Below are 20,385 nucleotides of genomic sequence, written 5' to 3'. Positions count from 1 at the left end.
TGACAGGGGGGTTTTAGGGGTGTGGGGGTGTTTGGGGGGACACAGGGGGGTTTTGGGGCTGTGGAGGTGTTTGGGGTTGTGGGGGGTGTTTGGGGGGACATGGGGGATTTGGGGGTGTTTGGGGGGCATAGGGGGGTTTTGGGGGTGTGGAGGTGTTTGGGGGGAACAAAGGGGGTTGTGGGGGGTGTTTGGGGGAACCAAGGGGGTGGTTGGGGGGTGTTTTGGGACGAGTATCTGGGGGGGGATGTGGGGGGGGGTGCGGGGGACATGGATGGTGTTTGGGGGGGACGTGGTGGGGGTGGTTTTGGGGGTGCGGGGGGTGTTTTTGGGGTGGGGGGTGTTTTGGGGTGCAGGGGGTGTTTTGGGGTGCCCTGACCTGCAGCTTGCGCGCCATGGCCACCACGTCGTGGTCGGTGTTTTGGGGGGTGTTTTGGGGGGTGTTTTGGGGTGTTTCGGGGGTGTTTTGGGGTGTTTTGGGGTGCCCTGACCTGCAGCTTGCGCGCCATGGCCACCACGTCGTGGTCGGTGTTTTGGGGGGTGTTTTGGGGTGTTTTGGGGGTGTTTTGGGGTGTTTTGGGGTGCCCTGACCTGCAGCTTGCGCGCCATGGCCACCACGTCGTGGTCGGTGTTTTGGGGTGTTTTGGGGGGTGTTTTGGGGTGTTTTGGGGGGTGTTTTGGGGTGTTTTGGGGTGCCCTGACCTGCAGCTTGCGCGCCATGGCCACCACGTCGTGGTCGGGCGGGTTGTACTTGTAGCAGTTGGAGAACATCAACCGCACGTCGGCGGCGAATTCCTGCGCGTCGTGGTAGTCGCGGTTCTCCATCTTCCGCTGGGGGGGAACACGTGAGCGGGACCCGCGGACACCCCCAAACCCCCCAAACCCTCCTGAGCCCCCCAAGACCCTCCAGATCCTCCCAAATGGCCCCAAACCCCCAAATCCTCTTGGAATCCCCCGAACCCCCCAACCTGTCCAAACCCCCCGAACCCCCAAACCCCTCCAAACGCTCCCACATCTCCCCAAAATCCCCCCCAAAGTCCTCCCAAATGCCCCCAAAACGCTCCCCAACCTGTCCAAACCCTCCCAAATCCCCAAAACACTCCCCAACCCCCCAAAACTGTCCCAGAATCCTCCCAAATGTCCCCCCAAATGTCCCCAAACTGCTGCCCAGACCTCCCCCAAGCTGCCCAAACCCCCCTGAACCCCCAAACCCTCCTGAACCCCCAAACCCCTCCAAACGCCCCCAAAACGCTCCCCAAACCCCCACAAATCTCCCCAAGTCTCCCCCAAGCTGCCCAATCCCTCCCGAACCCCCAAACCCTCCTGAACCCCCAATCCCTCCCGAACCCCCCAAACCCTCCCAAATCTCTGACCTGTCCAAACCCTCCCAAACCTTCTGAATCCCAAAACTCCCCCGAACCCTCCTGAACCCCCAAACCCCCAAACCCCCCTGAACCCCCAAACCCCCTGAACCCCTCCCAAAATGCTCCCAACCCCCCCAACCTGTCCAAATGCTCCTGAACCCCCAACCCGCCCAAACCCTCCTGAACCCCCAAACCCTCCCAAATATCCGACCTGTCCAGACCCTCCCAAACCTCCTGAACCCCAAACCCTCCCGAACCCTCCTGAACCCCCAAACCTGTCCAAATGCTCCTGAACCCCCAAACCCCTCCAAACCCTCCCACATCTCCCCCAACCCGCCCAAACCCTCCTGAACCCCCAAACCCCCCCAAATGTCCCCCAACCCCCCCGAAGCGCCCACCTTGATGGTGCTGAGGTCCATGGGGTGCTTGATGATGTCGTGGTAGTCGTGCAGCCCCAGCGCCGAGGCGTCCACGGGCTTGTAGAAGGGCCAGGCGTACGCCGCGTGCTTCTTGGACAGCAGCTCCTTGAGGATGCCGTTGCAGTACTTGAGCTGCTCCGGCAGCTTCCCGCGCCGGCACGTCTGGTGCTGCTGCGAGTCGGGCAGGTCCTTGCGGGGGGGCTTGATGGGGCGGCCGCTCTCGCGCCGCGCGGGGATCTTGGCGGCTTTGGGCTCGGGGGGCGACGGGCCCGACGGCGACGGCGACAGGGACGACTCGGCGCTGGCCGCCGTGGCGATGATGGCCGTGGGGGTGGGGGTGGTGGTGTCGGCTTTCCGCTTCACGCCTTTCTTCTGCGGGGGATGGAGGCTGCTGACCCGCCTGCACCCCAAACCCCAATCTAACCACAACCCCCAATCCACCCCCAACCCCCCAATCCACCCCAAAACCCCAATCCACCCACAAACCCTCCTGAACCCCAAACCCCCAATCCACCCCAAACCCCCCAATCCACCCCAAACCCCCCAATCCACCCCAAACCCTCCTGAACCCCAAACCCCCAATCCACCCCAAACCCCCCTGAACCCCCAAATCCTCCTGCACCCCAAATCCTCCTGCACCCCCAAACCCCCCAATCCACCCACAAATCCGCCTGCACCCCAAACCCCCCAATCCACCCCAAACCCCCCAATCCACCCACAAACCCTCCTGAACGTCCAAATCCTCCTGAACCCCCAAACCTCCCGATCTACCCACAAACCCTCCTGAACCCCAAACCCTCCTGAACCCCAAACCTCCCAATCTACCCCCAAATCCTCCTGAACCCCCAAACCTCCCAAATCGAGCCCAAAATCCCCTCCCAATGCTCCTGAACCCCAAACCTCCCAATCTACCCACAAACCCTCCTGAACCCCGAAAGCCTCCAACCCCCCCCAAATCTACCCCTAAAATCCCCTATGAATCCTCTTGAACCCCCAAAATCCCCTATGAATCCTTCTGAACCACCAAACCTACCCCCAAACCCTCCTGAACCCCCAAACCCCCCAAATCTACCCCCAAAACCCCCTCCAAATCCTCCCAACCCCTCCAAGTCCTCCTGAACCCCCAAATCCCTCCAACCCCCCCCCAAAATCCCCTATGAAACCCCCCCAACCCCCTCAAATCACCCTGGAGCCCCAGCCCCCCCAGGTCTCCCCAATATCCCCAACACCCCAGACCCAACATCTTCCCCAAACCCCTAAATAGCCCTGAACCCCCCAAATCCTCCCAAACCTCCCCCCAAAACCCTCACAAACCCCCAAACAGCCCCCAACCCCTCCTGAAATCCCCCCAAAATATCCCCAAGTCTCCCCAACCCCCCCAAACCCCAAACCCTTCTAAACAGCCCCCAAAACCCTCCTGAACCCCCAACCCCTCTGAAATCCCCCCAAAATATCCCCAAATGCCAAGTCTCCCCAACCCACCCAACCCCCCCCAATCCTTTTAAATAGCCCCCAAAACCCTCCTGAACCCCCCAACCCCTCTGAAATCCCCCCAGAATATCCCCAAGTTTCTCCAACCCCCCAAATCCTTCCAAATTACCCCAAACCCTCCTGAAATCCCCCCAAAATCCCCCCAAATGCCCAAGTCTCCCCAACCCCCCCAAACCCCAAACCCTTCTAAATAGCCCCAAACCCTCCCGACCCCCCCACCCCTCTGAACCCCCCCGAACATCCCCAGGTCTCCCCAGCCCCCCCCCGCCCACCTTGGCCAGGGGCTGCGTGGGCGCGGGCAGCGGGGCCGGGGGCGCGTGCAGCGACTTGAGCAGCGGGGCGGCGATGACCGAGGGGTGCGGGATGTTGACGATGGTGGTGGGGATGTCGGGGCTGGCGGCGCCGTACACGGCGGCGTGGGACACCGAGGACACGGCCGGCACCTGCTGGGCGCCCGTCAGCCCCGCCAGGAGCGCTGCGGCACACCGGGACCCCGTTAGCGCCGCCGCCGGCCTCACCGGCGCCCGCCGCGCCCCCGCCCCGCGGCACCGGCACCGGCACCGTCACCGTACCGGCCGCGCGCGACGCTCCTTTCTTGTGGCTGTTCTTGGCCACCGGCACCACGATCTCCTGCTCGTCGGGCGGCATCTGGGCCACCTTCTGCAGGAAGATCTTCTCCAGGGTTTGGGCCATCAGGACGATGTCATCCGTGGGCTGCGGGACGAGCGGCGGCACAAGCGGCGTCACAAGCGGCGTCGCGCTGTGCCGGATGGCGCCGCGGCGGTGCCGGTTCTCACCTTGTTGTAGATGTAGCAGTTGGTGAACATGGTGTTGAAGTCCTGCATGCACTCGGCGGCCCCCCAGTAGTAGTTGTTCTCCAGGCGCCGCTTGATGGTCCCCATGTCCATGGGCTGCTTGATGATCTTGTGGTAGTCCTGGGGGGCAGGGGGGGTCAGGGGGCGCTGGCGACACCGCGTCCCGCTCGCACACCAGCTCTCTCACCCAGGCGCAGGCAGGGGGGCGCGGGGGCAAACAACACCGCGGGGCCTCGTCCCCCCGTCACCCTACGCTACGGGGGACGCTCGTGTTGGCGTGTCCCCCCGTGGGAGATGAGATGGGGCTGGGGGGGGGGGGCGGAATTTCTGGCTAAACTTGGAATTTAAAGAGCAAAACCTCCGTGGAACTTTAATTTACCTCCGGGCTTTAACTCCTTGGGCGCCACAGGTGCACGGGGGGGCTGGCGTTTAATTTTGGGGTCACGAGATGGCTGTCTTCTACAAATTCATGGATGGGCATCTGCAAAACGCATTCAGGGGACAAGAGATTAGCTGGGGGGGCGCGGGGGGGGCGTCCGGGGGTCCCCAAAGAGCGGCTGCGTCGCCTCATCCACACCTCGGTGGGACAAAACCAAAAAGGGGGGATGGCAGCGCTGAGGGTGCCCCCAAAACCTGCCCCACGGCTACGGGGGGGTGGGGGCGGCACCCGGGGGACGCGCAGCCCCGGCACCTGCGGCGATGTGGCTGGGGGGGGTTTGGGGGGGGTGGCGCTCGCCCTGTGCTTTGGGGGGGGGGACACACACGTGGGGTGGGGAATTCGACCCCCCTGCCTGCGCCTTCGGGGACACGGGGGGGACACACAGACACGCTCGCGCCCCCCGCCCCGCGCCGCCCCCCGCAGCCCCCCCCGCGGTACCGGTAAACCCAGCTTGACGGCGTCGACGGGCTGGCGGAAGGGCCAGGCGAACTGGTGCTTCCAGAGCGCCTTCATCACCACCTTGTGCAGGTACTGCAGCTGGTTGGTGACGCGCCCCGGCTTCTTGGGGTTCGACACCTCGGGCGGGGGGGGGTTGGCCTGCGGGGACGGCAGCGCCGGCGCCGACGCCATGGTGGGGCTCTCGAAGCCCTCGTACAGCAGCGAGGGCTTGCGGATCCGCTTGCCGGGGGCGGCCTCGGGCGCCAGGCCCATGAGCCCGGCATTGCCCTCCCCCAGAATCCTGCGGGGGAGAGACGCGGTTAACGGGCGCCAAAAGCGGGGCCGGGGGCCCCGGAAACAGCCGCGCGCTCCCGGCGCCGCGGTGAGGAGCCCAGACGGCGCCGCGGCGCGAGGGACCCGCTTCTCGGGACCCCCCGGGTTCACCGGAGCCAAGCGAGCGCCCGGTGTCGGGAGGTGACGCGGGTCCAGGGCCGGCCCCACGCAAACGGGGGACGGTGACGCCCAGCGTGTCGCGGTGACGGTGACACCGAGCGTGTCGCGGTGACGGTGACACCGAGCGTGTCGCGGTGACGGTGACACCCGCGGCTGGGCCGTTATGTCGCTGTCACCGTTGTGCGGTGCGGACCCGCGGGGACACGGTGCAGCCGCCACCGTAATGTGGGGACACTGACGGGACGCTGGTGACACAGCGGGACCCTGGGGACACCAACGGGACCCTCAGGGACACCGACGGAACCCTGGGGACACCAATGGGACACTGGTGACACAGCAAGACCCTGGGGACACCAATGGGAACCTCAGGGACACCAACAGGACACTGGTGACACAGTGGCACCCTGGTGACACCGACAGGACGCTGGTGACACAGTGGGACCCTCGGGACACAGCAGGACCCCGGGGACACCGACAAGACCCTCGGGGACACCAATGGGACACTGGTGACACAGCGAGACCCTGGGGACACCAATGGGATGCTGGTAACACAGCAGGACCCCGGGGACACCAATGGGATGCTGGTGACACAGCAGGACCCTGGTGACACCAACGGGACGCTGGTGACACAGCGGGACCCTCGGGACACCGACGGGACACTGGGGACATCAATGGGACACTGGTGACACAGCAAAACCCCGGGGACACCAACAGGACCCTGGGGACACCAATGGGACACTGGTGGCACAGCGGGACCCCAGGGACACCAATGGGACCCTGGGGACACCAACGGGACGCTGGTGACACCGACGGGACGCTGGTGACACCGACGGGACGCTGGTGACACCGACGGGACGCTGGTGACACCGACGGGACCCCGGGGACACAAACAGGACCCTGGGGACACCGACGGGATCTTTGGGACACAGCAGGACCCTGGTAACACCAACAAGACCCCGGGGACACCAATGGGACCCTGGGACACAAACAGGACCCTGGGGACACAAACAGGACCCTGGGGACACAAACAGGACCCTGGGGACACAAACAGGACCCTGGGGACACAGCAGGACCCTGGGGACACCAACGGGACACTGGTGACAAAGCAAAACCCCGGGGACACCGACGGGACCCTCAGGGACACCAATGGGACCCTGGGGACACCAACGGGACACTGGTGGCACAGCGAGACCCCAGGGACACCGATGGGACCCTGGGGACAGCAATGGGACCCTCAGGGACACCAACAGGACCCCGGGGACACCGACGGGACGCTGGTGACAAAACGAGACCCTGGGGACACCGACGGGACCCCCGGGGGCCCCAGCGGCTCCCCCCGCACCCCCGGCCGGGGGGACCCCAGCTGACCTGTCACCAACTGTCACCCGGGGCCGCCAAGGACGCGGCTCAAGCGCCAAGGACGGCGCTGGGTGTGGGGACACACGGGTGACAGCGCCACGGGTGGGGCGCGACACCCCCCCGCCGCGCGCGGCCGTCCCCGTGTCACCGCGCACGGGGGGTGCACCGCGAGCCCGGGGGTGTCACGGGTGACACAGCCCCCCCCCCCCCCCCCCCCCCACGCGTGACCCGTCCCCGCGGCACCTACTTGCTCTGGGGATTCACATTCTGCAGCATAGCGGCGGCTCCGTGCCCGGCCCGCGCTCCCGGCTCCTCCGACGACCCCCCCACTTTGCCCGGACACGCGGGGCGGCGGGCGCGGGGGGTTCAGGCGATCGCGGGTGGGCGGGGGGCGCCCCCCCCCTCGTCAGCGCATCCCCGGGGGGGCGCGGCGGGTGTCCCCTCCCCGGGCAGGGCGGGGACGGCGCTCAGGCGGCGGCGGCTCCGGCCGGGACCATCCAGCGGCCTCACATCAACGGGCGCGGAGAAAATGGCGGCGGGCGGGGGAGCGCTCGGTGCGGGGGGGGGGGGGGGGGTCCCCTCTTCGGCGCCGCCGCTGCGCCCCGAATGCTCCGCGATCCGCTCAATACAGGCCTGGGCGCGTCGCTGGGCGCCGGGCGCGTCGGGGGAGGCCGCGGGCGAGGCGAGGCGCGGCGGTCCGGGCGGCGGATGACGGCGGATGGCGGCGGGGCCGGTCAGCGGGCGGGCTCCATCTTGGCTCCCTGAGGGGCGGAGGGCGGGAGCGCGGGGGGCGGGGAGGCAGGCCCCCTCGCCGCCGGCCGCAGGCAGGGGTCGCTACGGAGGCCGGGGAGGGTCCGGCGAGCCCTCCGGGAGGCGCGGAGGCGGGGGCTGGGCCGCCCGGCGGAGGATGGATCCGGTTTGGGGCCGCCCCCCGCTCGCCACCGGGCCCGACCCGCTCCGTGCTCCGTCCCAGCGAAATGGCGCCGCTCGGCCTGCCCCCGGCCGCCCTTATATAGACACCAGCCGGCCCCTCATTGGGCGGCGGCGCCGCTGACATCACCCGCCCGGCCCGCCCCGCCCCGCCGCGGCCTCGGTGGGCGGAGCCGAGCCCGCCGCGCTTCTCCCATTGGCCGAGCGGCGCGTCGCTCAGCCGCGCCGCTCCCCCGCCCCTCCCGGCCTTCCGCCCGGCGCCTCATCCCGCGGAGCCGCCGCTGTCACCGCCCATTGGCCGGCGCTGCCATTCGTTGCGCGGCGATTGGCCGGCAGGTCACATGAGGGGGCGGGGCCGGCCGGCGGAACCGGCCGTTGGAGGTTGTTGTCGCGCTCCCCGGAGAGGAGACGGGGCCGGAGGCGCCATCTTGAGCGGCGGCTCCGGCCCCGCCGGGCGGACAATGAACCGGCGCCCCCGGGCGGCCCCGCCGCCGCCCCGCCACCCCCGGCGGCGCCGGGCACCGGGGCCATCCCCCCGCCCGCCCTCACCCCCCTCGCCGCGCTCCCGCGGGCCGCACGGCCCCGGACCCCCGGAGCCGCCGCGCCTCGTCCCGCACCGGGCTGCCCCGCGCCCCCGCTCCTCGCGGGCCGCGCCACGGGCCCCTCAGGCTGCGGGGGACGCGGGAACCCCCACGGACACGCCGCCGCTGCGGCCGCCAGCCCCGGGACGGGCGCGCCCCGCCGTTGCGCCCCCCCCCCCCGCACACCGGGCGGCCCCACGGCGGCCCCGGGACCCCCGCGGCGGGGGGCGCTCCCCCCCCGCGGCGCCCGCACGAGCGCGGCCGCTCCGCCGGGACCCCGAAACCTCTTCGCCCCCCGCTCACGGGGGGTCCCGGCCTCAGCGGGGGCCCCGGTGTCGCAGGACACGAGTGGCTCCCCGCCCCCCCCACGCCGTGACACAGCACTTGGGGCCCTGCCCGCCGCCCCCGCGCGAACACCCAAACATGGCGCTTTTCGCCCCAAACCGCCGCCCCCGCCGGCGCGCACAAAGCGGCCCCGCCCCCCCGCCCCACCTGCCCGTCACCGCCGTGCTGGCCGCCCATTGGCCGCAGCCCCAGAGCGGGGGCGGAACCGCGCCTGACTGACAGCTCGCCAGCGCCACATGACTCCCCCGCCCCCGCTCCTCCGTTGGGGGGGAAGGGCCGGGCCCCCCCCCCTCGTCACTCACCTGAGCCGCCCCCACGCGGGGCCGCGACCCTCGGCCCCGGTCCCGCTTCATCCGCGCCCCCCCCGCCGCGCGCCCCGAAACCCCCCGGGCCGGGGGCAACAAAAATTGATTAAAAAAAAACATCCCAGGGCAGAAAAGGGAGCCACGCGCTACGTCACCCGCGCCCCGATTGGCTCCCCGCCGTCACGTGGCGCCCCCGCAGCTCCCACGGCCCCATTCATCCCCCCCCCGCCCTCCCGCCCGGCGGGACCCGCCGCGGCTCCGCGGGGTCCTAGCGCCGGCCCCGCGGGGGATGGCGCTGCGCATGCGCGCTGCGGGGCCGCTGCAGCGGGGCGCAGGGGGCACCCACGGGTGTCCGTGGCGGGGCGGGGCGGGGCGGGGGTGCCCACGGGTGTGGGGCGTTGCAAGGGTGCACGGCATGGCGGGGGTGCGCCCGTGGGGGTGTCAGGTATGGCGGGAGGCGTGTGGGGGTGGCTGGGATTGCAGCACCCACTCGGGAGCCGGACGGCAGCGGGGGGGATGCACGCTGCAGGGGTGCAGGGGGTGCATCGCACACGGGTGGGGGCCGCGGTGTTGCACGGGGTGCAGTGCACGGGAATGGGGGTGCACTGGGTGCAGTGCACGGGAATGGGGGTGCACAGGCCGCATTGCGCAGAGATGGGGTGCGCAGTGTTGCACGTGGGGTTGGGGGTGCCCCGGGTGCAGCTCAGTGTTGCTCGGGGTGCAGCGCATGCACCGGCGGGGCGCTGGGTGCTGCAGCGGGTGCAGTGCGCACACTGGATGCAGTGCGCACAGCAGATGCAGCGCGTGCAGGAAATGCAGCGCACACAGTGGATACAGTGGAGGCAGCGCATGCAGTGCACACACTGGAGGCAGGGCATGCGCTGGATGCAGCGCACACAGGCTGCAGTGCACGCAGCAGATGCACTGTAGGCAGCAGGTGCAGTGAACGCAGGGCCTGCAGAGATGCAGTGCAGAGATGCAGTGCAGAGGTGCAGTGCAGAGGTGCAGTGCAGAGATGCAGTGCAGAGCAGATGCAGTGCGCAGCAGATGCAGTGTGCAGGTGCAGTGCGTGGATGCAGGGCAGGGATGCAGTGCAGCAGCTGCAGTACAGCAGATGCAGTGCACAGGTGCAGCACAGCAGATGCAGTGTGCAGATGCAGTGCAGGGATGTAGTGCACAGATGCAGTGTACAGAAGCAGTGCAGGGATGCAGTGCACAGATGCAGTGCAGGGATGTAGTGCAGGGATGCAATGTACAGAAGCAGTGCATAGATGTAGTGCGCAGATGCAGTGCGCAGATGCAGTGCAGGGATGCAGTGTGCAGATGCAGTGCACGGATGCAGTGCAGGGATGCAGTGCGCAGATGCAGTGCGCAGATGCAGTGCAGGGATGCAGTGCGCAGATGCAGTGCGCAGATGCAGTGCGCAGATGCAGTGCACGGATGCAGTGCAGGGATGCAGTGCGCAGATGCAGTGCGCAGATGCAGTGTACAGATGCAGTGCGCAGATGCAGTGCACAGATGCAGTGTGCACATGCAGTGCACAGATGCAGTGCACAGATGCAGTGCAGGGATGCAGTGCGCAGATGCAGTGTACAGATGCAGTGCGCAGATGCAGTGCACAGATGCAGTGCGCACATGCAGTGCACAGATGCAGTGCACGGATGCAGTGCGTGCAGCGCGTTGCAGCGCACGGGGCGCCCCGTGTCCCTCCCCACGTCTCCCCCGCCCCCCCAGCCCCCCCGCAGCAGCGACACCGCCGGGGGGTGACACACGCGACCCCACCGGGGGTCCCCTCATTAACAGCGGCCGGTAATTAATTAACGAACGCGAGCGATCGCACCCGCCGCTCCGGGAGGGGGAGTCCCGGGGGGGGTCCCGTCTCCGTGGGGTGCGGGGGGTGCGGGGACAACCCCCGGACTCCTGGGTCCGCTCTGTCACCGCGCCCGGGCGCCGCTCGAGGCTCCTCTGCCCAGCAACGCGTGACGCGGCGCGGCGAAGCGCGGCCATTGGCTGAGAGGTCCCGGTGCCGGGCGCGTGTCCCGGAGCCGGTAGCGGGTCCCGGAGCCCGTAGCGGGTCCCGGAGCGATGGGCGGGAGCGCGGTGCTGGCGGCCGCGCTGCTCGGGGCGGCCCTGGCGGCCGCGGGCACCGACGGTACCGGGGACACGGGGACACCGCGGGGGGACCCCACGGGGGGACACGGCGGAGTGCGGGGGGCAGGGGGGCTGTGCGCTTGTGCAAGGGCTGTGCACCAGTGCAACGGGTGTGAGCGGGAGGGGTGTGCACTAATGCAAGGGGCTGTGCGCTTGTGCAAGGGCTGTGCACTAGTGCACAGGGTGAGAGTGTGAGCGGGAGGGAGTGTGCGCGGGTTTGGGGGTGTAAGGGGCTGTGCACTTGTGCAAGGGGCTGTGCACTAGTGCACGGGTGTGAGTGTGAGCGGGAGGGGTGTGCACTAGTGCGAGGGGCTGTGCGCTTGTGCAAGGGCTGTGCACTAGTGCACAGGGTGAGAGTGTGAGCGGGAGGGAGTGTGCATGGGTTTTGGGGTGCAAGAGGCTGTGCACTAGTGCAAGGAGTGTGAGTGTGAGCGGGAGGGGTGTGCACTAGTGCGAGGGCTGTGCACTAGTGCACGGGGTGTGAGCGTGAGCGGGAGGGAGTGTGCGCGGGTTTGGGGGTGTAAGGGGCTGTGCACTTGTGCAAGGGGTGTGAGTGTGAGCGGGAGGGGTGTGCACTAGTGCAAGAGGCTGTGCACAGGTTGGGGGTGTAAGGGGGGCTGTGCACTAGTGCAAGGGGCTGTGCACTAGTGCACAGGGTGAGAGTGTGAGCAGGAGGGAGTGTGCATGGGTTTTGGGGTGCAAGGGGCTGTGCACTAGTGCACGGGGTGTGAGTGTGAGCGGGAGGGGTGTGCACTAGTGCGAGGGGCCGTGCGTGTGGTTGTGTGTGCACTAGTGCACGGGGTGTGTGAACAGGAGGGCATGTGCACTAGTGCAAGGGGCTGTGCACGGGGTGGGGGTGCGAGGAGGGGGATGCTCACTAGTGCAAGTCCCCCTGTCCCCACCCTCACCCTGTCCCCCTCCCCTCACCGTGTCCCCTGTCCCCCCCTCATCCTGTCCCCCTGTCACCCCCCCTCACCCTGTCCCCCCATCTCCCCCCACCCTGTCCCCCTGTGTCCCCCCCTCACCCTGTCCCCTATGTGCCCCTGTCCCCCTGCTCACCCTGTACCCCTCCCCTCACCGTATCCCCCCGTCCCCCCTCACCCTGTCCCCCTGTCACCCCCCCCCACCCTGTCCCCCCCTCACTGTGTCCCCTATGTGCCCCTGTCACCCCCCCCACCCTATCCCCCTCCCCTCACTGTATCCCCCCGTCCCCCCTCACCCTGTCCCCCTGTGTCCCCCCCTCACCCTTTCCCCCTCCCCTCACCCTGTCCCCCTGTGTCCCCCCCTTGCCCTGTCCCCCTGTCACCCCCCCCACCCTGTCCCCCCCTCACTGTGTCCCCTATGTGCCCCTGTCACCCCCCCTCACCCTATCCCCCTCCCCTCACTGTATCCCCCCGTTCCCCCCCACCCTGTCCCCCTGTCTCCCCCCACCCTGTCCCCCTGTCACCCCCCCTCACCCTATCCCCCTCCCCTCACTGTATCCCCCCGTCCCCCCTCACCCTGTCCCCCCGTGTCCCCCCTCGCCCTGTCCCCCCGTGTCCCCCCTCGCCCTGTCCCCCTGTCACCCCCCCCCCACCCTGTCCCCCTGCCCCCCCACCCTGTCCCCCTGTGTCCCCCCCTCGCCCTGTCCCCCTGTCACCCCCCCCCACCCTGTCCCCCTGCCCCCCCACCCTGTCCCCCTGTGTCCCCCCCTCGCCCTGTCCCCCTGTCACCCCCCCCCACCCTGTCCCCCTGTCTCCCCCCACCCTGTCCCCCTGTCACCCCCTCACCCTGTCCCCCCGTGTCCCCCCAGCCCCCCCAGAGGCGCCGGCGCACGCCGTGTCCGAGGTTCTGTTCTGCCAGCCGGAGGCGCCGTCGCTGGGCCTGGCTCTGACCTTCGACGCCGACCAGCTCTTCTGGTTCGACTTCCCCATGTCGCGCTGGACGCCGCGGCTGCCCGACCTGCCCCCCTGGCCCCCCGGCCTGGAGACGCCCCCCCAGCTCCTGCAGGACGCCACCTTCTGCCAGCAGCTGCGCCGCGCCTTCACCGCGCTGGCCACCGGCCAGATCCCCGAGGCCAGGGGTGGGTGACGGGGGCGCCCACGGGGTCCTCCGCTCCACGTGGGGGTGACGGGTTGGTGGGTGAGGAGCTGGGCTCATGGTGGCAACCAAGGGTTGGGGACGATGGGGCAACATCTGCATGGAGACCAGTGGTTGGTGCGTGAGGAGCTGGGCCCATGGTGGCAACCAAGAGTTGGGGACAATGGGGCAACATCTGCATGGAGACCAGTGGTTGGCGGCTCCTTACTGGACCAGCGCTGGTCCATCCATGGCAGGTGCCACCACCATCTCTTTGACACCGTCCTCCATGGTGTCCTTCTAAGATGAAGATGCAATGGACAGATGAGGAGCTGGGCTCGTGGTGGCAACCAAGAGTTGGGCCAATAGACTCAACATCTGCATGGAGACCAGTGGTTGGTGGCTCCTTACTGGACCAGCACTGGTCCATATCTTCATCCATGGCAGGTGCCACCATTGGCCCATTGATGTGGTCACCCACGGTGTCCTCCGCTCCACGTGGAGGTGACGGGTTGGTGGGTGAGGAGCTGGGCTCATGGTGGCAACCAAGAGTTGGGCCAATAGACTCAACATCTGCATGGAGACCAGTAGTTGGTGGCTCCTTGCTGGTCCATCCATGGCAGGTGCCACCACCATCTCTTTGACGCCGTCCTCCATGGTGTCCTTCTAAGAAGGAGATGGAATGGACAGATGAGGAGCTGGGTTCATGGTGGCAACCAAGAGTTGGGCCAATAGTCTCAACATCTGGATGGAGACCAGTGGTTGGTGGCCCCTTACTGGACCAGCGCTGGTCCATCCGTGGCAGGTGCCGCCATCGTCCTGTTGACATGATCCATCTCACCGTTCCCCGCGCCGAGGTGGAGCAGACGGAACCCAAAGGTGGTTTCGGTGCCACCCGTCCCTCTGTTCCCGCAGGCGTCCCGGTGGCCACGGTGTTCCCGCAGGCCCCGCCGGCGCTGGGCGAGCCCAACACGCTGGTGTGCCTGGTGGAGAACATCTTCCCGCCGGCCGTGACCGTGGGCTGGCGGCTGCACGGCGTCCCCGTCACCCGCGGCGTCACCCACACCCACTACACGCCCACGGCCGACATGGCCTTCGTGCGCTTCTCCTACCTCCCGGTGACGCCGGCCGCCGGCGACGTCTACAGCTGCGTGGTCACCCGCGAAGGGGACAACTCGTCCGTCATCGCCTACTGGGGTGAGCGCGGGGACGAGGGGGCGCGGTGGGGACGCCGGGGCCGGCGGTGACCGCGGTGTCCCCGCAGTGCCGCAGGACAGCAGCCCTGCCGAGGAGCTGGAGACGGCGCTGTGCGGCGCGGCCATGGCGCTGGGCGTGCTGCTGGGGCTGCTGGGGGTTGCCATGATGGTGGTGACGTGGCGCAGAGAGCGGGGTACGGTGAGAGGGGTACGGTGAGGGGTATGGTGAGAGGGGTACGGTGAGAGGGGTACGGTGAGAGGGGTACGGTGAGGGGTATGGTGAGGGGTATGGTGAGGGGTATGGTGAGGGGGGTATGGTGAGGGGGGTATGGTGAGGGTTATGGTGAGAGGGGTATGGTGAGAGGGTTATGGTGAGGGGTATGGTGAGAGGAGTACGGTGAGGTGTATGGCGAGGGGGGTATGGTGAGAGGGTTATGGTGAGGGGTATGGTGAGAGGGGTATGGTGAGGGGGTTATGGTGAGAGGGGTATGGTGAGGGGGGTATGGTGAGGGGTATGGTGAGGGGTATGGTGAGGGGTATGGTGAGAGGGGTATGGTGAGGGGTATGGTGAGGGGTATGGTGAGGGGTATGGTGAGAGGGGTATGGTGAGGGGTATGGTGAGGGGTATGGTGAGGGGGGTATGGTGAGGGATATGGTGAGGGGTATGGTGAGGGGGTTATGGTGAGGGGTACAGTGAGAGGGTTATGGTGAGGGGGGTATGGTGAGGGATATGGTGAGGGGTATGGCGAGGGGTATGGTGAGAGGGGTATGGTGAGAGGGGTATGGTGAGGGGTACGGTGAGCGGGGTACAGCCCGGACGCCGGGGTCCCCCATGGGGTGCGTGGGGTGGGGACGTCACCCCCCGCTCTGTGTCCCGCAGGCTGAGCGCCGTGGGCGCGCAGGACGGAGCCGCTCGGCGCTGGAGCCAAGATGCTGGAGGGGGGGGGATGGGGTGGGCCGGGGCTTCCCCTCCCCCGTTGGCATTAAACCCCGTTGTGGCTGCGCCCGGAGTCCCCGTCTGTCCCCGTCTGTCCCCGTCTGTCTGTCCCCGCGGCGCCGGAGCCGCCACTCGCTGTCCCCATGGCCACTGGGGCCATGGTGGTGGCTTCTCTGCTGTCTCGTATTGGGGTTCAGCTGGGTTGTACCTCCAATGAGGCGCCCCAGGGCTGTGCCTCAGTTTCCCCATGGCCACAGGGCCCATGATGGTGACTTCTCCATTGGCCAATATTGGGGTTCAGCTGGGTTGCACCCCCAAATCCTGCCCCCAGGGCTGTGCCTCAGTTTCCCCACGGCCACAGGGTCCATGGTGGTGTCTGATATTGGGGTTCACCTGGATCGCACCCCCAAATGCTGCCCCAGGGCCGTGCCTCAGTTTCCCCGGGCCGGCCGTCATGCTCCGGCGCGCCGGGCCCAGCCCCGGGCACAGTCCGCTGGGTGGTGGCCACCGCGGTGACGCACGGGCCGGGTCAGCCCGGCCGAGCCCCGGGGAGGAGGAGCAGGAACGGGAGGAGGAGGAGGAGGAGGGATGAAGGCCCCGCGGGCGCCGGATCTCACCTGCTCAGCATGCGGGCGCCGTGGGTGCTGGTGCTGGCGCTGAGCTGCCGGGGGGCAGGTAGGACCCTGGGGGGGCGCTGCGGCGGGGGGGCGCCCTGGGGACAGCGGGGACCCCGGGGACAGCAGGGACCCTGGGGACAGCGGGGACCCCGGGGACAGCAGGAACCCATGGGGACAGTGGCCACCCTGGGGACAGCAGGGACCCCTGGGGACAGCAGGTACCCATGGGGACAGTGGCCACCCTGGGGACAGCAGGGACCCCTGGGGACAGCAGGAACCCATGGGGACAGTGGCCACCCTGGGGACAGTGGCCACCCTGGGGACAGCAGGGACCCCTGGGGACAGCAGGTACCCATGGGGACAGTGGCCACCTTGGGGACAGTGGCCACCCTGGGGACAGCGGGGACCCTGGGGACAGCGGGGACCCATGGGGACAGTGGCCACCCCTGGGGACAGCAGGGACCCCTGGGGACAGTGGCCACCCACAGGGACAGCGGGCACCCCTATGGACAGTGGGCACCCATAGGGACAGCGGGCACCCCAGGGACCACGGCCGCCCTGGGGACAGTGGCCACCCCTATGGACAGTGGGCACCCCTGGGGACATTGGTCACCCTGGGGACAGTGGGCAGCCCTGGGGACAGTGGCCACCCATAGGGCCAGTGGGCACCCCAGGGACCACGGCCACCCCGGGGACAGTGGGCACCCATAGGGACAGCGGCCGCCCTGGGGACAGTGGGCACCCTGGGGACAGTGGGCACCCCTGGGGACAGTGGGCACCCATAGGGACAGCAGCCTCCCTGGGGACAGTGGCCGCCCCTATGGACAGTGGGCACCCCTGGGGACAGCGGGCACCCCAGGGACCATGGCCACCCCAGGGACAGTGGGCACCCCTATGGCCAGTGGCCGCCCTGGGGACATTGGCCACCCCAGGGACACTGGCCGCCCCCGCGTCCCCGCAGGCGCCTTCGTGGTGCACGTGTCCAGCTCGTGCGCGCTGGCGCCCAACGGCTCGGCGCTGGCCTTCGACTTCACCTTCCTCTTCAACAAGAACCCGCTGGTCTGCTACGACCCCGGCGCGCGGCTCTTTGTGCCCTGCGACTGGGGGCTGCTGCACCGCCACGCCGCCATCGCGGCCTGGGTGCTGAACAGCAACGCGACCTGGCTGCAGCGCGCCCAGCAGCGCCGCCGCGCCTGCCAGGACCTGGCACACGCGTTCTGGGACGCCGCGGCGCTGCGGCAGAGTGAGCGCCGTGCTGCACGGGGGTGGGCGCGGGGTGGTGCATGGGGATGGTGCATGGGGATGGTGCATGGGGATGGTGCATGGGGACGGTGCATGGGGATGGTGCATGGGAATAGTGCATTGGAATGGTGCATGGGGATGGTGCATGGGGACGGTGCATGGGGATGGTGCATGGGGATGGTGCATGGGAATAGTGCATTGGAATGGTGCATGGGGATGGTGCATGGGGATGGTGCATGGGGATGGTGCATGGGGATGGTGCATGGGAATAGTGCATTGGAATGGTGCATGGGGATGGTGCATGGGGACGGTGCATGGGGATGGTGCATGGGGATGGTGCATGGGAATGGTGCATGGGGAAGGTGCATGGGGATGGTGCATGGGGATGGTGCATGGGGATGGTGCATGGGGCTGGTGCATGGGGTTGTTGCATGGGGATGGTGCATGGGGAAGGTGCATGGGGAAGGTGCATGGGGATGTTGCATGGGAATGGTGCATGGGGAAGGTGCATGGGGATGGTGCATGGGGAAGGTGCATGGGGATGGTGCATGGGGATGGTGCATGGGGATGGTGCATGGGAATGGTGCATGGGGAAGGTGCATGGGGACGGTGCATGGGGATGGTGCATGGGAATGGTGCATGGGGATGGTGCATGGGGATGGTGCATGGGGATGGTGCATGGGGATGTTGCATGGGAATGGTGCATGGGGAAGGTGCATGGGAATGGTGCATGGGGATGGTGCATGGGGAAGGTGCATGGGGATGGTGCATGGGGATGGTGCATGGGGATGGTGCATGGGGATGGTGCATGGGAATGGTGCATGGGGAAGGTGCATGGGGATGGTGCATGGGGACAGTGCATGGGAATGGTGCATGGGGACGGTGCATGGGGACGTTGCATGGGGATGGTGCATGGGAATGGTGCATGGGGAAGGTGCATGGGGATGGTGCATGGGGATGGTGCATGGGGATGGTGCATGGGGATGGTGCATGGGGTTGTTGCATGGGGATGGTGCATGGGGACGGTGCACGGGGATGGTGCCCTGGGATGTTGTGTGGGGTGGTGCATGGGAATGTTGTATGGGAATGTTGCACGGGGATGTTGTACGGGGTGGTGCACGGGGACATTGCACGGGGATGTTGCACGGGGATGTTGCATGGGGGCGTTGCACGGGGTGTTGCATAGGGATGGTGCATGGGGATGTTGCACGGGGATGTTGTACAGGGTGGTGCATGGGGATGTTGCACGGGGATGTTGCATGGGAAGGTTGCATGGGGACATGGCATGGGGATGTTGCATGGAGTGGTGCACGGGAACGTTGCATGGGAGTGTTGCAGAGGGGCGTTGCAGGGGGGGTATGGGACATTGCATGGGGACATTGCATGGGCTACTGAAAGGGGACACTGCACGGGGACGTTGCATGGGGATGGTGCACGGGAAATGCACAGGGACATCGCCTGGGGACATTGCACAGGGACATTGCATGGGAACATTGCATGCTGGCATTGCCTGGTGCCATTGCCTGGGGACATTGTCTGGTGACATTGCCTGGTGCCATTGCCTGGGGACATTTCCTGGTGATATTGCATGGTGACATTGCATGGGGACATTGCCTGTGTCATTGCCTAGTGACATCACTTGGTGCCATTGCACGGTGCCATTGCTTGGTGCCATTGCCTGGGGACATTGCTTGGGGACATTGCCTGGTGACATTGCCTGGGGACATTGTCTGCTGCCATTGCTTGGTGCCATTGCTTGGTGCCATTGCCTGGTGCCATTGCTTGGTGACATTGCTTGGTGACATTGCCTGGTGACATTGCTTGGGGACATTGCATGGTGACATTGCCTGGGGACATTGTCTGCTGCCATTGCTTGGTGACATTGCTTGGTGACATTGCCTGATGCCATTGCTTGGTGACATTGCTTGGGGACATTGCATGGTGACATTGCACGGTGCCATTGCTTGGTGCCATTGCCTGGTGACATCACTTGGACACATTGCCGGTGCCATTGCCAGTGCCATTGCCACCACTTGGGCCACCCCTCGTGGCGCGCACGTTCCCGTCCCCCGCGCCGACCGTCCCCTCCGTGTCGCAGCGCCGCCGCGGGTCCGCATCGTGGCCAGCTCCGTCCCCGGCACCCCCGGCACCGTCCTCACCTGCCACGCCTGGGGCTTCTACCCCCCCGCGGTGACCGTCGAGTGGCTGCGCGACGGCGCCGTGGTGGCCACGGGGGCCACGGCCGCGGTGCTGCCCCGCGGCGACTGGACCTACCAGACGCAGGTGCCGCTGCGCGTGCCCCCCCGCGCCGGGGGCACCTTCACCTGCGCCGTGCGGCACGCCAGCCTGGGCCGGCCCCTCCGGCGCCGCTGGGGTGAGCGCGGGGCACGCCTGGGTCCCCGCTGCCCGGACGCCTGGGTCCCCGGCGGCTCAGCGCGGTCGCTGTGTTCCTGCAGGTCCCGGCTTGTCCCCGGAGCTGACGGAGAAGGTGGCGGTGGCGGCGGTGACAATGACATTGGGGCTGCTCATCTTCGCCGCTGGCACCTTCTGCTATTGCCGCCAGGGGCCGGCGGCGGGTGAGGGACACGGGGGGACACGTGGGGACACGTGTGTGGTGGGTGGGGGACACATGGGGACACATGGGGACACGTGGGGACATGTGTGTGGCGGGTGGGGGACACGTGGGGACACAGTGCCCAGTGGGATTAGGGTGGGCGCTGTTTTGTCTTCTGATGTCTGAGAGGTCCTGGTCCAGCTCCTGGTCCAGCTCCTGGATCCGCTCCGGCTCCTGGATCCGGTCCCCATCCTGCTCCTGGATTTGCTCCCAATCCTGGTCCTGGATCCGGTCTCAGTTCTGGTCCCGGTTCTTGTCCTGGTCTTGGATTTGGTCCTAGTCCTGGTCCCTGTCCTGGTCCTGGATTTGGACCCAGTCCTGGTCCTGGTCCCGGTCCCCACCCCGGTCCCCCCCCGGCCACGTGTGACCGGGCAGTGACCAAACTCTGACCCCGCCGTGGGCACCAGGACCCCATGGACCACCCTGGGGGGGGCCCCCTCAACCCCCCAATAAAACCCGCTGTGACCCCCCCGGGCGGCCTCATCCGTGGTGACCCCGGTGGACGGGGGGGCTCCCAGTGCCCCCAGTTTGGAGGCCCAGAGGCTACTGGGAGGGGGGAGGGGTTAGCCAGCACGCGGAAGTTGTGCTGGGGGACACACGGACCCCTGGGGGGCCCCAGCCCGGACGCCTGGGT

General features: G+C 67.7%; 3 protein-coding genes across 6 annotated transcripts in view; 2 read left to right on the top strand and 1 right to left on the bottom strand.

The window, feature by feature from the left end:
- The window catches only part of LOC135576859 (bromodomain-containing protein 2-like), a 10,010-nt gene extending 1,261 nt beyond the window's left edge, over nt 1-8,749 (bottom strand). Inside the window, exons 1-7 of the mRNA XM_065044048.1 lie at nt 7,023-8,749; nt 4,964-5,264; nt 4,069-4,206; nt 3,844-3,985; nt 3,544-3,746; nt 1,760-2,152; nt 5-828 (exon numbers count right to left, since the gene is read on the bottom strand). Coding sequence (XP_064900120.1) covers nt 5-828; nt 1,760-2,152; nt 3,544-3,746; nt 3,844-3,985; nt 4,069-4,206; nt 4,964-5,264; nt 7,023-7,051 — 2,030 coding nt within the window. The 5' untranslated portion in view covers nt 7,052-8,749. The remainder of the gene's footprint in view (nt 1-4; nt 829-1,759; nt 2,153-3,543; nt 3,747-3,843; nt 3,986-4,068; nt 4,207-4,963; nt 5,265-7,022) is intronic.
- Nucleotides 8,750-8,790: 41 nt separating this feature from the next.
- LOC135576866 (class II histocompatibility antigen, M alpha chain-like) lies at nt 8,791-15,351 on the top strand. Of its 4 annotated transcripts, none has more exons than XM_065044123.1 (5): nt 8,791-9,381; nt 12,889-13,149; nt 14,061-14,342; nt 14,410-14,535; nt 15,222-15,351. In XM_065044123.1, exons 1-5 carry the CDS (start codon nt 8,868-8,870, stop codon nt 15,224-15,226), a joined length of 1,188 nt encoding a protein of 395 aa, XP_064900195.1. In that variant the 5' UTR covers nt 8,791-8,867; the 3' UTR covers nt 15,227-15,351. The 4 variants fall into 4 exon arrangements, with proteins under 4 accessions (XP_064900195.1, XP_064900194.1, XP_064900197.1 ...); XM_065044122.1 differs by having other exon boundaries at nt 12,880-13,149; XM_065044125.1 differs by lacking the exon at nt 8,791-9,381 and adding an exon at nt 10,872-11,088.
- A 130-nt stretch (nt 15,352-15,481) lies between these two features.
- On the top strand, nt 15,482-20,353 carry LOC106145944 (HLA class II histocompatibility antigen, DM beta chain-like). Its single transcript, XM_065044126.1, has 5 exons — nt 15,482-15,953; nt 16,857-17,138; nt 19,236-19,511; nt 19,594-19,713; nt 19,893-20,353. The coding sequence occupies exons 1-5, from the start codon at nt 15,689-15,691 to the stop codon at nt 20,138-20,140; spliced, it is 1,191 nt and encodes a 396-aa protein (XP_064900198.1). The 5' UTR covers nt 15,482-15,688; the 3' UTR covers nt 20,141-20,353.
- The last annotated feature ends 32 nt before the right edge of the window (nt 20,354-20,385 follow it).

The sequence above is a fragment of the Columba livia genome, chromosome 32, assembly GCF_036013475.1.
Source record: "Columba livia isolate bColLiv1 breed racing homer chromosome 32, bColLiv1.pat.W.v2, whole genome shotgun sequence".
Taxonomy (NCBI): Eukaryota; Metazoa; Chordata; class Aves; order Columbiformes; family Columbidae; genus Columba; species Columba livia.
This window is presented reverse-complemented; position numbering and strand designations above follow the sequence as displayed.

Coding starts and splice junctions, on each gene's coding strand:
- LOC135576866 (XM_065044122.1), top strand. CDS start 8,868: ATGACTCCCCCGCCCCCGCTCCTCCGTTGGGGGGGAAGGGCCGGGCCC. Junction 13,150..14,060: donor CCAGATCCCCGAGGCCAGGG/GTGGGTGACGGG, acceptor CTGTTCCCGCAG/GCGTCCCGGTGGCCACGGTG. Junction 14,343..14,409: donor GTCCGTCATCGCCTACTGGG/GTGAGCGCGGGG, acceptor GTGTCCCCGCAG/TGCCGCAGGACAGCAGCCCT.
- LOC106145944 (XM_065044126.1), top strand. CDS start 15,689: ATGCTGCCCCAGGGCCGTGCCTCAGTTTCCCCGGGCCGGCCGTCATGC. Junction 15,954..16,856: donor GCTGAGCTGCCGGGGGGCAG/GTAGGACCCTGG, acceptor GCGTCCCCGCAG/GCGCCTTCGTGGTGCACGTG. Junction 19,714..19,892: donor CCGCCAGGGGCCGGCGGCGG/GTGAGGGACACG, acceptor GTCCTGGTCCAG/CTCCTGGTCCAGCTCCTGGA.